The sequence below is a fragment of the Phaethon aethereus genome, assembly GCF_964289735.1.
Source record: "Phaethon aethereus genome assembly, chromosome: Z".
Lineage (NCBI taxonomy): Eukaryota > Metazoa > Chordata > Aves > Phaethontiformes > Phaethontidae > Phaethon > Phaethon aethereus.
The window spans coordinates 85,451,058-85,465,586 of record NC_138577.1 but is presented as its reverse complement, the minus strand read 5'-3'; the positions used below and the strand labels follow the sequence as shown (position 1 = coordinate 85,465,586).

The 14,529-nt window shown below is 39.6% G+C and overlaps 1 protein-coding gene across 1 annotated transcript in view; it reads left to right on the top strand.

Annotated features, from left to right (window-relative positions):
- Nucleotides 1-642: 642 nt before the first annotated feature.
- The window catches only part of TMEM161B (transmembrane protein 161B), a gene marked incomplete at its 3' end in the record, with an annotated part of 33,330 nt that continues 19,443 nt past the window's right edge, over nt 643-14,529 (top strand). Inside the window, exons 1-3 of the mRNA XM_082012786.1 lie at nt 643-1,235; nt 7,347-7,427; nt 14,116-14,213. Coding sequence (XP_081868912.1) covers nt 1,162-1,235; nt 7,347-7,427; nt 14,116-14,213 — 253 coding nt within the window. The 5' untranslated portion in view covers nt 643-1,161. The remainder of the gene's footprint in view (nt 1,236-7,346; nt 7,428-14,115; nt 14,214-14,529) is intronic.

The window sequence follows — 14,529 nt, the reverse complement described above, 5'->3', positions numbered from 1 at the left end:
CAGTACAAAGCTAGTGAAGTGCAATTCCCAACTCTACAACTGTAGAGGGAAATATTTTATCTTCAAAATATTGTTAGGAACTAGCAATAACCAAAAGTTGATATCTAAGAATGAAAGTGAATATGAACTTCTATATGCTACCACTTCAGTGTGGCATTTTGTGTGCTGATTGAAAAAGTGCATGTATTCCATTCCTTTCCATGAAAAAGTATTCTGAAAAGCAGTTTAAAAGAGTGGAAATAGCTTATTTTGTTGATTCTTAGTGTCTCTTTACTTGCACTTTTTTGGAAATTTCCCTTACATATCTGTGGATTTTTTTTTCTATTGCTTGTGATGTTTTAAGCATGAAAATCTTGCATGTAAATAGAGGAAATATGGTGTACACGCTTCATGCTGGTTTTTAACAATTGTGTTAGTTGATAGAATTTCATGTGCAGGAGAAAAGTAATATGATGCAACATTTCACTCATTGTTATTTAGCTTTAGAAGTTTAAAGCTGCTTTGTTTAAAAAAAACCCAAACAACCAACAATAACTAATAGTCAGAATTAAAGCTTGCTGAGTGACTGGGAATGAGATTACTGCTGGGTCTGCTGAAGTGCCAGATCCTTGTCAGGAGTTGGATGATAAAGTGAAGCTACACTGATGCCTGTGTGCCTTCCCCTCCTTTCCCCACCTGTGCCTGGAGTTCAGCGAGGAGCGAATGAATCCAAGGCTGAAATTTCAGGATGTGGATGTTGTAAATTGTTAATTCCAGTGGGTTTGTGTGGTGTCAGCTGTTAAATCGTGTTAGAACTGAAGAGACCCCAAAAACTAAGATCGTAATCAGTGATGTAATTTTAAGGCATAATGTCTTGTGAAATGCCACGTCGACGTGTGGCCTTACAGTCTGTGAAACAAGGAACATGCATTACTGGCCTTGTGACCTGGCAATGCCTTTTCCCTTCAGTGAAGTGTGTAACTGATTATAGCGAATTCCAGGGGATTTTCTGCAAATGGATACGGTGTGTTTTTTTCCCCTTTAGTTTAGAAAGAACCAAAAAATGTTGTCCCTTCCATACAAAGTGTTTCTAATTTTTTCTTTTTTTTTCAAAAACACATATTGACTTGTTATTAACTTATTCCTCTACAGGGTGTGATAGGTGTACAGTTGGTGGTTACCATGGTAATGGCTAGTGTCATACAGAAGATCATACCTCACTATTCTCTTGCTCGTTGGCTTCTCTGTAGTGGCAGGTAAGATAAGAAACGGTTGCTATAGTGTGTGTGAATATGGTAATGCAATTATGCATTAGAGTAGTAACAGTAAAACATACTAATTTAGGTTGTTTTATTGAAAAATAATTAATCTGCTGTTCTTTTTATTACCATGGCATTGTGACACCTGACTTACACACTCAAGGTATAAAGACAGTGTTGCTGTAAAAGAACAGACTTGTTTGTTGATATTAATTGTATCTGTCATAAAGTTAGCTGATGTCCAGCTCTCCTATTATTAAAGGCACAAGCTACATAGTTTAATATTAAAAAGCTAAACTGAATACGAGACACTTAATGGAAGGATTTTTTTTCTCTGCACTGCCTCAGTGTTCTTGATAATCTACCTGCTGATTAGCCTTGCATATAAAGAGTGCTTAGGTATTTATTAAAAATTCTATCTTTTTAATACTTCATAGGAAAGGATTAGTATAAATTTCAGTATACTACTACTTTGTAACAATAGATCAAACAGACATAATGAGTTGCAAGGGGAGCATTCCCTGTGTGGCTGTATCCGTAATAAGAACGAAAACCAGCAGCTGTTTTGAGTGTAAATCAGTACCTTAAATGTTAAAAGAATCATAGGAACTGTGTTTTTCATTTGGGAAGAAAAACACTTTGTATGATTAGGAGGTAGCGTGCTGTCTTTTGTAATTGTTAAAATTTTGAGAATGCCAGATCTCTGCTCCCTGATTTCTGAAGGAGTATCCTTGAATAATAATGTGCTCTATAGGCATCTTAACCAGTGTTGTATAATTTTCCATTGCCTTTTTTCTCTGCATCTCAGAATTACCACCATTTTTCTTTTTAGTTTTCCCCATTTCACAGCCCAAAGAATTGCTAATGAAAAATGACTCTAAATGTTGTTTAGATGTGTGTTAGGTATCATGGGTTACATATAATGGAAAACAGTAACTGTCAGGTGAATCATGAACAGGAATCATACTCTTAATTGTTGTGTGAAGTTTCAGTGTTGACCACATCTGCAGGGTATTGACCACCTTCTTTGTGCTCTGAAAAGAATATTACATTAATGAATATGAAAGTGCATACCATTTATTTTCAAGTTTTGTTACTACCATAGTGTTTTTTATCAGCAATTATTCAAATTAAATTTTCTACTTTTTATGTCCTATTTAAAGATTTATTAAATTTGTATTTCAAAATCTAAATATTTAATTGCTCTTTTAAAAAAATTGCTCAATATTATGCCTGTGTTCTTTATTCTTGTGAAATTTTCACTTTCTATATCCTTGTTCTAAGGCATGCCTTGTGCCAATGATAGGGAGAGGTTTGCTGTTCAAATATTTTTCATAATCATTTTATCCTTTTATCTTCGCACAGCTGCAGGTTGATAAATACATAAAGCAGGATTTCTGCACTTGTGCTTATGGAATTCTGCTCCCACTGAAGTCAATGGGAGACTTATTATTGCCTTTCATGTTAGTAGCATTTAAAATCTCATTGTTGCTTTTCAGTGTTCTTCTGTTTATCTAGGAACTATTTTAGTGCATTGTAGTTTCAGTCATTGTGAATAACCTCCTGAATACAAGAATTATGTAAAGAGACAGGAATAATTCTGAAAATAAAAACAAGTCAGAAGCTTCACTGCAACAAGAATCTGAATTTTAATGGCAGAAACAAAAACATTTCTCTTCTTAGTTTAGCTGACAAACTATCTTTTATGTCAACCCATATTCCTTAGTGCTGTCTTTTTTCCAACAGTGTTTTCTTTGACAGACCTGTGTGGGTGGGGTGGTGGAGAGTTTTGTATCCGCATAGGCAGACACACTCTTAAGCACTCCAGCTTTCCTAGGAAAGGTTACCGCTTGCTCCTCCTTTGCTTTGTTAATATACGTCAACTAGTCTTTGGCTCCAAAAACTTTTTTAAGTTACTTGGCTTAAGTGTATTTCTTCCAAAGGGTTGGGAGGCTTTTCTAAGCAAGGTAATGTGAAATGTCTAGAGGTAGCCCTTGCCAAATGGGAGCGAGGATAAACACATTACCAGACAAAGCCAGAAACTCTCAAGTGACCAGTTGGTTTCAAGATGCTGGTATGTGTACATTCAAAATCCATTAAAAGGAAACATAAACATTTCAAAATTCAAAAGAATTGTTAGACTAGATAGGCAAAAGATAATTACTAGTTTCCAGAATGAACAGCTATCACTGGCTGTTGAAAAACTGTTTACTTGAATTTGTAAAGAAACACAAACTTTTTCAGTCAATGCTATTTTCATAGCTTGAACAGAATTTGAGTGTTTATTGAAGTCATTGAATTGGCAGCCTAAGTATCTGCATAGGCTTTTGCATTTTTAACTAATAAAACATTCTGTACCAAAACATTGAAACATTGCTTTTAAGTTGCTCAGCTATGTTCTATTTTCAGGTCACTTCAGGAAGACAGGAGAAAACAAATGTTTTGTCGTGCATTCGTTAATGATCTTCATTCAAATTAACTGGGGCATATCTGTGCTGCTGTTGCTATTCAGACTAACTTGGATATGTCAAAGCTACAGAGTAATCAGTTGTGGGATCTCAGTTTTAAACATATATAAGCTAAAGCAGATACTACTTTTTCCTAGCTCTACTTTTTTGAAAATATTTGTTCAGATCTCTTGGTTTTGAGATTTTAAATGCAAGATGTATAGGGTTTATTAACTACAAAAACTCCAAGCTCTTGTATCCTATTAGTTACAATTATGAATCCCTTGCAACAGAATTCTGTGGTGTAATTAAGAGTAAATAGTGGCTTAAGTGTTCGATTTGTGTTAGTATGTTATACAGAAGAAGAATTTTGTCCGTTCTGCTGTAGTAGGTACTATTTCTCTATCTGTGCAGGAAAGATTGTGAAAACTTAGTTTCCAGCACAGGTGATATTCATCATTACAGAACTACTTGTGGTACTCTCAGCATGCCAAGTTCTGATCTGGGAGATGGTGAATGACAAAGCAGAAGGCTATTTCTCTGCATTCCTCCACTTTTTCTAGATCATGTGAAAGATAGGAAGAACTTTTATCTCCAGTGTAGTTTGTCTTTTTGGATGAAAAGGTAGATGCTCTGGTTTCTGTGTGATTCTCAGTCATAATAAAGTATCTTTTCCAGCAAAGTTTGTAAACAGCAATTATTTTTCAGGTGAGATCATACATGATAAAAACAAGTTAATGAAATAACTTTTAAGTGATACCTCGAAACCCCCTCCCACAAACCAAATGCAGCCCCTCTTGTTCTCCCCCCTTCCCCTGTTTCATGCCAAGTCTGTAGTAGTTGCCATTTGCAGTTTTCGAACTCGCAGTGAATTCCTTCAAGGGGAATTTGCAGGGTGCAATTGTTTGGATCTCTGTGATGTGTTACTGGTTGGTACTGAAGTTCTTTTCTCTTGAAGAAATCCCAGTATCAGCTGATTCTTTAGTCCAAGAGTACCTACTGATGCAGGCTCATGGAACCTCCTATTAACCAGATTCTGTTCTTTGTAATATTGCTAGCTTGAACTCTTACTTACTCATTATGCCAGTTGTTATTTCATTATGATGGCTATGAGCTCTGTGCAACTGCCTGTTTAATGCTTCATTATACCATCATTAAACTGATGAAACTGGGAGCTCTTCCTGAAGTATGCTGTATTTTTGTCACATCATTTTTTTTCATTCCCACTTGCCTGTCCTCAGCCAGGTTTAGTGTAGTGTCAAGGACAGTATCAGGACAGAGGGGCTATGTCTCCTTTTTAAGATCTGCCAGGCAGCCGTATGCTCAGTGATACATACATTTCATTAAAATAGTACCTGTTTTTTCTCATAGTCTTTATCCAGTGTCCCTTGCAGACCATGTGCACACACGATGTGTCCACACCATTGTAAGGAAGGTAGAAGGTGTATAATATTGCTTGTTGTGGCTGCTTGCATTTAGGACTGTTTCTGCTTTTAGCACAAGTCTTGTAGCAGTGGACCTCCCTCAGTATTTGTTGTGTAGTCAGTGTTCCATGAAGACAAAATTTTTTATATTTACACAAAAGGCTATATTCTGCAAATATGAAGATGGGTGGAGCAGACTTCCACTGGGGACAGGAAGCCTTTCCAAAACAGAGCTGGGAATCAAGTGCTGTCAAGTGGCTTGAGGTTATTTGGTTTTGGTGTTTATTTTGCAAACTTGCCTTGCTATCTTTTTGCAATCGGATGTAACATAATCTCTAATTCACCTGAATGGTCCTGCTTGATGAGGTTTTCTTAATGTGAGAAGTGCTGATGGTTGTGGATTCCATTATTATCTCTATTACCCTGTGCTAACCTGTGTTACCAATTAGTGGCCTCCTACTCCAGAAGAGTACTTCCACATAAATATCCCAAGTCTGTTCCCATTCATACTTGGGCTCCTTTGCCTCGGCATTTCAGAATGGAGCTTAGACTGACATTCTTCCTGCATCTGGACAGCAACCCTCCCTTGTTGAATGTGGAAAAAGCCTTGTTTCAGCTACTAAGGTTCTTGACATTCCTAGAGATTAAGGTAAAATGTACCATTTTAGAGGTCTGACCATCTCTGTTTTCCTCTTCAGAATTTCCTTGTCACTACTTACCTTTTAAATAAATGAGCATGGATGGTGCATTGACTTGTGAAACTGGAAAAACTTGCAGCTTAGATACATGTAAATTAGTGATTTTTTTAATAGCATTTTTTCTAGTAGCAGTTGAAAATATCACTGAGGAGGTGTTTAGGCAAGGAGCGTTGATGTTATGATCTGCTCTGCTGCAGAAAAAAGACTGGTAATGGTTATTTGATAATAGTGATTCTGGAAAGTTACTTTTTTTTGAGAGGCATAATTATACTTCATAAAATTGTTTAGAATATGGTACTGATGGGTAATTGTAATGGTATAATTATTCTAGTGAACTTTTTCCAATATTGGTACAACCTTGTTTGCTATATTTGATAATAACTTGAACACTCAGTGTATTAAAAAGTGAAGGACTTTCACTTGAATGACCAAGTGGCAGAGCTTTTCAATTATGAATAAGCATCTTGTAGCCTGAGGAGAACTGAAGTTTAGCTGTGGTTGTTCAGTTCAGGTAGGTTTGGTACTTGCACACAAAGGTATTTTCATAGAATCATAGAATACCAGGTTAGAAGGGTCCTCAAGGGTCATCTGGTCCAACCTGTCTTGGCAAAAGCACAGTGTAGACGAGATGGCCCAGCGCCCTGTCCAGCTGCATCTTCGAAGTGTCCAATGTTGGGGAATCCACCACTTCCCTGGGGAGATTATTCCAATGGCTGCTTGTTCTCACTGTGAAAAATTTTCCTCTTCTGTCCAGTTGGACACTCCCCAGGAGTAACTTGCACCCATTAACCCTCATCTTTTCCATGTGACTGCTTGTAAAAAGGACGTCTGTCATCTTTGTGGCCACCCTTTAGATACCGGAACATGGTGATGAGGTCTCCCCTAAGCCTTCTTTTCTCACGGCTGAACAAACCCAGTGGTCTCAGCCCTTCCTCACATGGCAGGCTTCCCAGTCCTTTGATCATCATTGTGGCCCTTCTCTGGACCCTCTCCAGCCTGTCCACAGCTCCACAGCTTTTCTGCATAGTGGGGACCAAACCTTAACACCGTATTCCAGGCGCCTGACAAGCGCTGAGCAGAATGGGATAATGACTTCTTTAGCTCTGCTGGTGATGCCCTTGTGATACAACCCAACATCCCGTTGGCTTTCTTTGGCGCAGCAGCACACTGTTCACTCACGTTGAGCTCGTTGTGCATGAGGACCCCCAGGTCCCTTTCCACAGAGCTGCTCCCCAGCTGGGCAGATCCCAGCCTGTGCTGTACTCCCAGATTATGTTTTCCCTGGTGCAAGACCTTACATTTGCCCTTGTTGAACTTGGTAAGGTTCTTGTTAGCCCACTCTTCCAGCCTATCCAGATCTTCTTGCAGGGTGGCTCGCTCTTCTGAAACATGAACAGTTTCTTTGCTTAGGTGTTGCAAATGACCAGTGTTTTAATATGTATATAGATCTGTGTTTATATATAGTTGTTGTTTTTTAAAAAAAAAACACTAAATTGTTAATACTGATACTGTTTTACTTGAGATTTTCTTTTTCCTTAGTTTACGGTGGTATCAGCATCCTACTGAAGAAGAACTACGGATTCTTGCAGGGAAACAAAGAGGGAAGAGCAAAAAAGATAGGTAAATACTTGTGTTAAGTTTTTTCTTTCTTTTTTTTTTTTCCCCCCAGTATCATCTGTTTAGCAACTTTGCCAGCCAACTTTTGCTTTTGTGTGAGTTAAAAAGTGCTAGGTGCACATGACTGCCCTGCTTCCATTAATTGTCACAGCTCTATACCAAACTGTTCTTTCAGTTTAAGAGAGGGTTGAATATGCCCAAATTGTGCAGGACTGGATGATTTCCAGTCCACAAAAGTGGTGTGTGAAATTGCTAATTTGGTGGCAAGGAGTTTAGTGAATGTATACAGTTGGATGAAAACTGAGGGCAGCAAATCTTCTGTAGGATTGAAGGTCGTCATCTTAAAATAAGAGAAGAAAGATTTGAGTATATTAGTTCAACATAGGATTACTATGAGCTACCACTCTTACACAGCTGTGAAAAAGGGAAATATGCTCCTAGGATGTATTAGGTGAGGTATTTCTAGTAGAAGAGACAGCGAAATATTAATCGTCTTGGACAGGGCACAAGTGTAGAACTTTATCTGGATTAGTGTGTACAGTTCTGATAACTCATGTTCAAGAAAAATGAATTTGTATGTGAACAGTTGAACAGAGGGATGCTAGGATCATCCAGGAAACAGCAAGTCTGTCTTACAAGAGGAGGCTAAAAGAGCTTGGCTTGTTTAATCTAGCAAAAAGATGATTGAGAGGGATGGGATAGCAGTCTATCTGTTTAAGATGGCAACAGATTTCTGATGTTCAGGCATGAAGTTCCAGAACAGCCTTCCAGAAGTACAACTGTGGCAAGAACCAGGACCTCTTGAGGTGCTGGAGCTGCTTTCTTTTTTGGTGTCATAGGAGCTTTCCTTTAGTCCTTTTTCTTTTATTCCCATATGAACGCTCTTACAATCCACAAACTGCATATTTTATAATTTTCATAGTTCTTAAGCTGCATGGTTAGCCACCTTATTTGCCAGACTTTGGGGTAAAGAATTAAGTTGTTTCTTTAATATTAGATAACTTGAAATTTACATGTTTGTTGCAATAGTCTTTCAAATTCAGAAACTCATTTTATCTAGGTTTTCTGTAACAAATTGAGGCAAAATAATTGTGAATAGCATTACAATTCATAACTGTCCATTTAACCAGTAATGTTTATTCATATACAAAATTAACTTCAATTACATAACTATAACCTCAAGTCCACTGGTAGGAGCCTTAGACAGAAAAACACAATTGCCTTGCCAGATAATAATTGTACATTACTCTTACTGCTTTTCCTCAGTCTTGCCAGTCTTTTGCCATCCAAAACGTGTGTGCTTGCTTTCACCAGAGCAATTACATGCTATCAGCTGAGTGGAAGCATGGCATGTTAATGTATACTGACATATAAGCTTAAGTTTTGTAATCTTTGGAAAATTTACAGTGAAACTTAGTAGGAACCAGTATCACAAGTCACCTATATATGCAGTAGGTCCTTTTTCAGTTATTAAACTTCTACATTTAATGTTTCAAATGCAGTGCTATGTTTTCATGTCTGCACAGTTAAATTTTGTTGGTGTGATTTAGTTATGATAAGGTTGATATAATTACCTTACTATATTAACATATAACCAAGAGAATACAATTATAATAGTTGCCAGTAGTTGTTTTTACTAGGGTAAATGTTAATCACAGGGGGATATGAAACTTCAAAGAAACCAGGCTGGTAGTGTAGAGGCTTAAATGATGCTTTCTTTGCTTTGCTGTGTAACAACAGAATGAGTAATATACTTACTTTTTAGTCAATAAATATACCTTTGTGTCCTCTAAAGAAGCAGCTATTGTTGGAGGAGGACTAGTTTAAAGTAGGAATTGTTCCTGTTGAGTTGGTTTGGATGTACTCTTTTAGGCTGCACAAAACGGAATGCAGTGCTCCTTTGAGCCAAGGAGATGTGAAACAGACGGTGTAGGAGAAATAAGGATGCATGTATTTCATTTTCCCCTTGTCTTTTCAAGATGGAGAATTTGCTTTGTCAAGCTCATAGTCTTGCAAAATGTAGTACCTGCTCCTTACTTAAATACTTCTCTAATTTGAACTAATTAAAAGAGGAATGCTGAAAGGAGATCTAAGGAACTTGCTTGAAAATGAGCCTCAGAAACAGCTGTAGCGTGAACTTGTAGTCCATTTTATTTGATGCATATTACACTTCAGTATGTTATGCTATAGATTATAATAGCGCTGAGTATTAGGCAGATTTTCTGTTTCAGAATTGTTTGTCTTATATTGAATTGTTAGGCTAATGAAAAGGTCTATAGCCACTATGAATTACTTTGCATTAAAGCTGTCAGTGATCCTGGGTATGTTCTGACTACGTCTCTTGGATTATGGGTCCCCTGGGATAATGAAAGGGTAGGAACACTAAATTTTGTTGAACTGAAGTGGCTTCAGTTAACAAAATGCTCATCTTACTCAAGGTGATGGTACTCCTGGGTGCATGCAGTAGGAAAACATCAAGAGTACAACTGGGGGCAGGGAAGCACACAGAAGCTTGCAGATAGTCAAGTGGCTGGGCAGCATTTGGGACTTCTTGTTTAGACTTGAACACCTGAATTGAGTAATGCAGTAGATACCTATAGTCAGTTTTTAGTTTGTCCATTAAAATTCTCGGGCTTTGGATGGTACTAAGAATTAATATCACCTGAAAAAAAATAATTAGTGTTTTCTCCTTGTATTCTCATCTCACACATTAACTGAGAAGATATCACTCCTTAAAAATAAGTTCACGATTGATTGAATTTCCTTTTAATGCTTATGTCCCAAAAAGTTGTCTTTCTATGGAAAATCCCCCTCTCCTTTTTGAATTTCAGAGGTGCTATTCTAAAATCTGGCAGAGTTTTCTGTTTCCTTCTAGCCACTTAGGGATTTTAAAGTTTGATTTTTTTTAAAAAATTTTTTTTAACCTAACAAAACATTTTCTGATCTGCTTTAATGATTTCTTTTATGATAGTGAATGAGGTAAGTTTTATACTCGCTAGTAATGGTAATCTTTCAACCCAATTTCATGCAACTTGTCTTTGTTCAGGTTCCTTTAAGAGCATCCTGTTTTCTTTAATTTAAAGTCTAGTAGTGTGCCTTATTTTCATGAGAGCAAAGATCATGATGTTGGTATAGTTTTAGCGCTCCAGTTGAAAATGTGCTTTTTACTCTAAATATGTCATCTTTTATGGTCTTTACATGTATGTCTGCTGTGAAAAATGATTCCTAAAAATGTATTGGTTCTAACCAACAATTTGGAAAACATAGCCTAACTTCATGTTTATACATACAAAACCTACTTTTATTTATACCGTATTTCAAAGCTGATTCAGTAAAACTGGAAAAGGGGGGTGATGGTGGCTAGAAGAAAGGCTTCCACACACAGAGGAGAAGGGCAACGTTTACTAGTCTAGGAACTGGCTGAGAGAGGGTTTGGCAATAGGTTCGTATCAGTGTGCGCAGGGAGTGGATAGGGAGTAGTAAACCTACTACTATGTTACACAAGGAGGCACCAAATGATGTTAGTAAGAGTAGATTTAAGGACTTCTGAATTTGGGACACACGTTGTGGAACTTGGTGCCACAAGACACTATGCAGCTCAACAGATTTCAGGCTGGTTCAGAAAGGGATTAGGCAAATTCCTGTAAGTTTTGAAAAATGATTGTTTTGGAAGATGTGGTCCCTGGCTCAGATTCTCCTCAAGCTGCTTAATGCTGGAAGCCAGGAAGGGCTTAGCAGTGTGAGAATCAACCTTTGGTTGCCTTATTGCTTCCATTGTATAAGCAAGTAGGCACCTGTTTGATAGGTGCAAATGAATCTGCATGTTACTCTCTATGAAGCTTCTGTGTATCACTGTCACACTCTGCAGCAATGGCTAAAACCTGGAACACAGCTTTGCACCCTGGTGCTGTATCACGATGTACTTAGCCTTGTCTGCCTCCCCAAAGAGAGCACGATGGATTATTTCTTTTCAAGATGTGCTGGATCTCTAGGATTGATAGTAATACTGTGATAATGTTTTTTTCATTCTTATTTTCATAAGCAGGGTATGAATTTAAACACGTCTAATAGTATTCCTACACATATCTTTTTAGATTAGAAAACTATCTTAAAATTGTCTTTGCTTGATGGCTAGTGGGACAGATCTTTCAAGATCTAGGTTAGTCCAGCTCACATGACATACTTGCTAAGCACTCTGTTATGACAAAAAGGCTTAGTGCTTTTTTTGGGAAATTTGGTTGTTTTTTTTTTTTCCTTATCAGCTATCTTCTGAGAGAGAGTACTGCTTGTTGTTATTGCCAGTGAATGTTCAATAAATTAACACTGCCAACTCTGCTTGTCTTTTTTACATACTTTCAATCCAAAGACTTCAACATTCCTGTCTTTCAGCATCCTGGCCTAGACCTCATTTAAAAAGTCTCAGTTTAGCTTTGCTTCTCTTCAGGGTGTCTGCATGGCAGGGTGGGTATATTCTGCTCTGTAGTACTCGTATCACTAATCTTTTGAGAAGCTGGGAACTTACTAGCACACCCTGTAGCTCCCTGAACAGAGAAAATCAGTGGGCTGAAGTAAATACTGGCCACTGGATCTTGGCTTAGTACATGCTCAGGATGCAGCATATAGAAGCCATTTAAACCCATACCACAGTATTATGTCAGAGTTTTGCAAGATAAAGCTAGGAATCATTGACACATCTGGTAGTTTCTCAAGATTTGAACTTTTTTGGGGTTTAACCCCAGTTGGCAACCAAGCCCCACACAGCCACTCGCTCACTCCCTGCCCCTGCCCCCAGTGGAATAAGGGAGAGAATCGGGAGAGTAAAAGTGAGAAAACTCCCGGGTTGAGATAAAGACAACTTAACGGGGAAAGCAAAAGCCATGCATGCAAGCAAAGCAAAACAAGGAATTCATTCACCACTTCCCATGGGCAGGCAGGGGTTCAGCCATCTCCAGGACAGCCGGGCTCCGTCACACTTAATGGTGACTTGGGAAGACAAGACGCCATCGCTCCCTGCTTTCTTCCCCCAGTTTATAGACCGAGGATGACACCATATGGTCTGGAATACCCCTCTGGCCAGCCGGAGTCAGCTGTCCTGGCTGTGCCCTCTCTGAGCTCCCTGTGTTCCCCTAACCTGCTCGCTGGCAGCCCAGAGCATGAGGAGCTGGACAGTCCTTGACTGCTTAACACACTGGTGTTTTCAGTTCACAGAATTACTAAGGTTGGAAAGGACCTTCAAGATCATCAAGTCCAACCATTAACCCAACACTACCATGTCCCCTAAACCATGTCCTGAAGTGCCACATCCACATGTTTTTTGAATACTTCTAGAGCTGGTGACTCTACCACCTCCCTGGGCAGCCTGTGCCAATGCTTGACCACTCTCTCTGTCAAGAAATTTTTCCTAATATCCAATCTAAACCTCCCCGGGAGCAACTTGAGGCCATTTCCTCTCGTCCTATCGCTGGTCACTTGGGAAAAGAGACCAACACCCACCTCACCACACCCCCTGGCAGGTAGTTGTAGAGAGCGATGAGGGCTCCCCTCAGCCTCCTCTTCTCCAGACTGAACACCCCCAGTTCCCTCAGCCGCTCCCCATCAGACTTGTGCTCCAGACCCCTCCCCAGCTCCGTTGCCCTTCTCTGGACACGCTCCAGCACCTCAACATCCTTCTTGGAGTGAGGGGCCCAACACTGAACACAGGATTTGAGGTGTGGCCTCACCAGGGCCGAGTCCAGGCACACGATCCCTGCCCTGCTCCTGCTGGCCACACTAGTGCTGATACAGGCCAGGACGCTGTTGGCCTTCTTGGCCACCTGGGCACACTGCCGGCTCATGTTCAGCCGGCTGTCAACCAGCACCCCCAGGTCCCTTTCCGCCGGGAAGCTCTCCAGCCACCTCCTCCCCAAGCCTGTAGCATTGCATGGGGTTGTTGTGGCCCAAGTGCAGGACCCGGCACTTGGCCTTGTTAAACCTCATACAGTTGGCCTCTGCCCATCGATCCAGCCTGTCCAGATCCCTCTGCAGAGCCCTCCTACCCTCCAGCAGATCAACACTCCCACCCAGCTTGGTGTCATCTGTAAATTTACTGAGGGAGCACTCGATCCCCTCATCCAAAAGCAAAGCAAAACACAGAATCCATTCCCCACTCCCCATGGACGGGCAGGGCTTCAGCCATCCCCAGGACAGCTGGACTCCAGCATGCCTAATGTGACTTTGGAAGACAAACACCATCACTCTGAATGTCCTCCCACCCCTTCCTTCTATATCCCCAGTTTCTATACTGGGCATGACGCCATATGGTCCGGAATACCCCTGTGGCCAGGCTGGGTCAGCTGTCCTGGCTGTGCCCTCCCAGCTCCCCGTGCACCCCCCCAGCCTGCTCGCCAGTGGGGTGGGGTGAGGAGCAGAAAAGGTCTTGACTGCTCAGCAACAACTGAAATCAGTATGTATGAATGTTATTTCATCCCAAATCCAAAACACAGCCCCATACCAACTGCTGTGAAGAAAATTAACTCTATCCCAGCCAAAACCAGGACAAACCTAATTGATGCTTTTAGCTAGCTAGATAAAAATATTTGCATTTGGCAAAAAAGACGTCTGCACTTTTCTTAAATTTGAAATGCCAGTAGATATTTTAAAAGTTTATTTTGTCATATCCATGTGTGTGTTATGTATTTATTTATTTTTACAGAAAATATAATGGTCATATTGAAAACAAACCTCTAACCATTCCAAAAGACATCGATCTTCACCTGGAAACTAAATCTGTGACTGAAAGGGACACTATTGGTAAGAATAACTGGATGCAGACGATAATATATTATTTCAGATATAACCTGATTCTTTCTGTCAAGTGTTTAGTTGTGATGAGTGCTGAAATATCTTTTTTCATAGACAATGAATAAATAGAAGTACAACTGATAATAAAGTTAAGTGTGAAAGCAAGAATTAGGGCTCTGTCTCCTTTGTTGCTCCATGGGTGACATCTTAATAGCAGTGTTATGGACAGGGTTGAGTTGGTGAAATCCAGCATAAAGCACATCTATTGTTGTATCAGGCATCCTTAGCAATATGAGACAACACAGAAAGGATCACATTGTAGGCT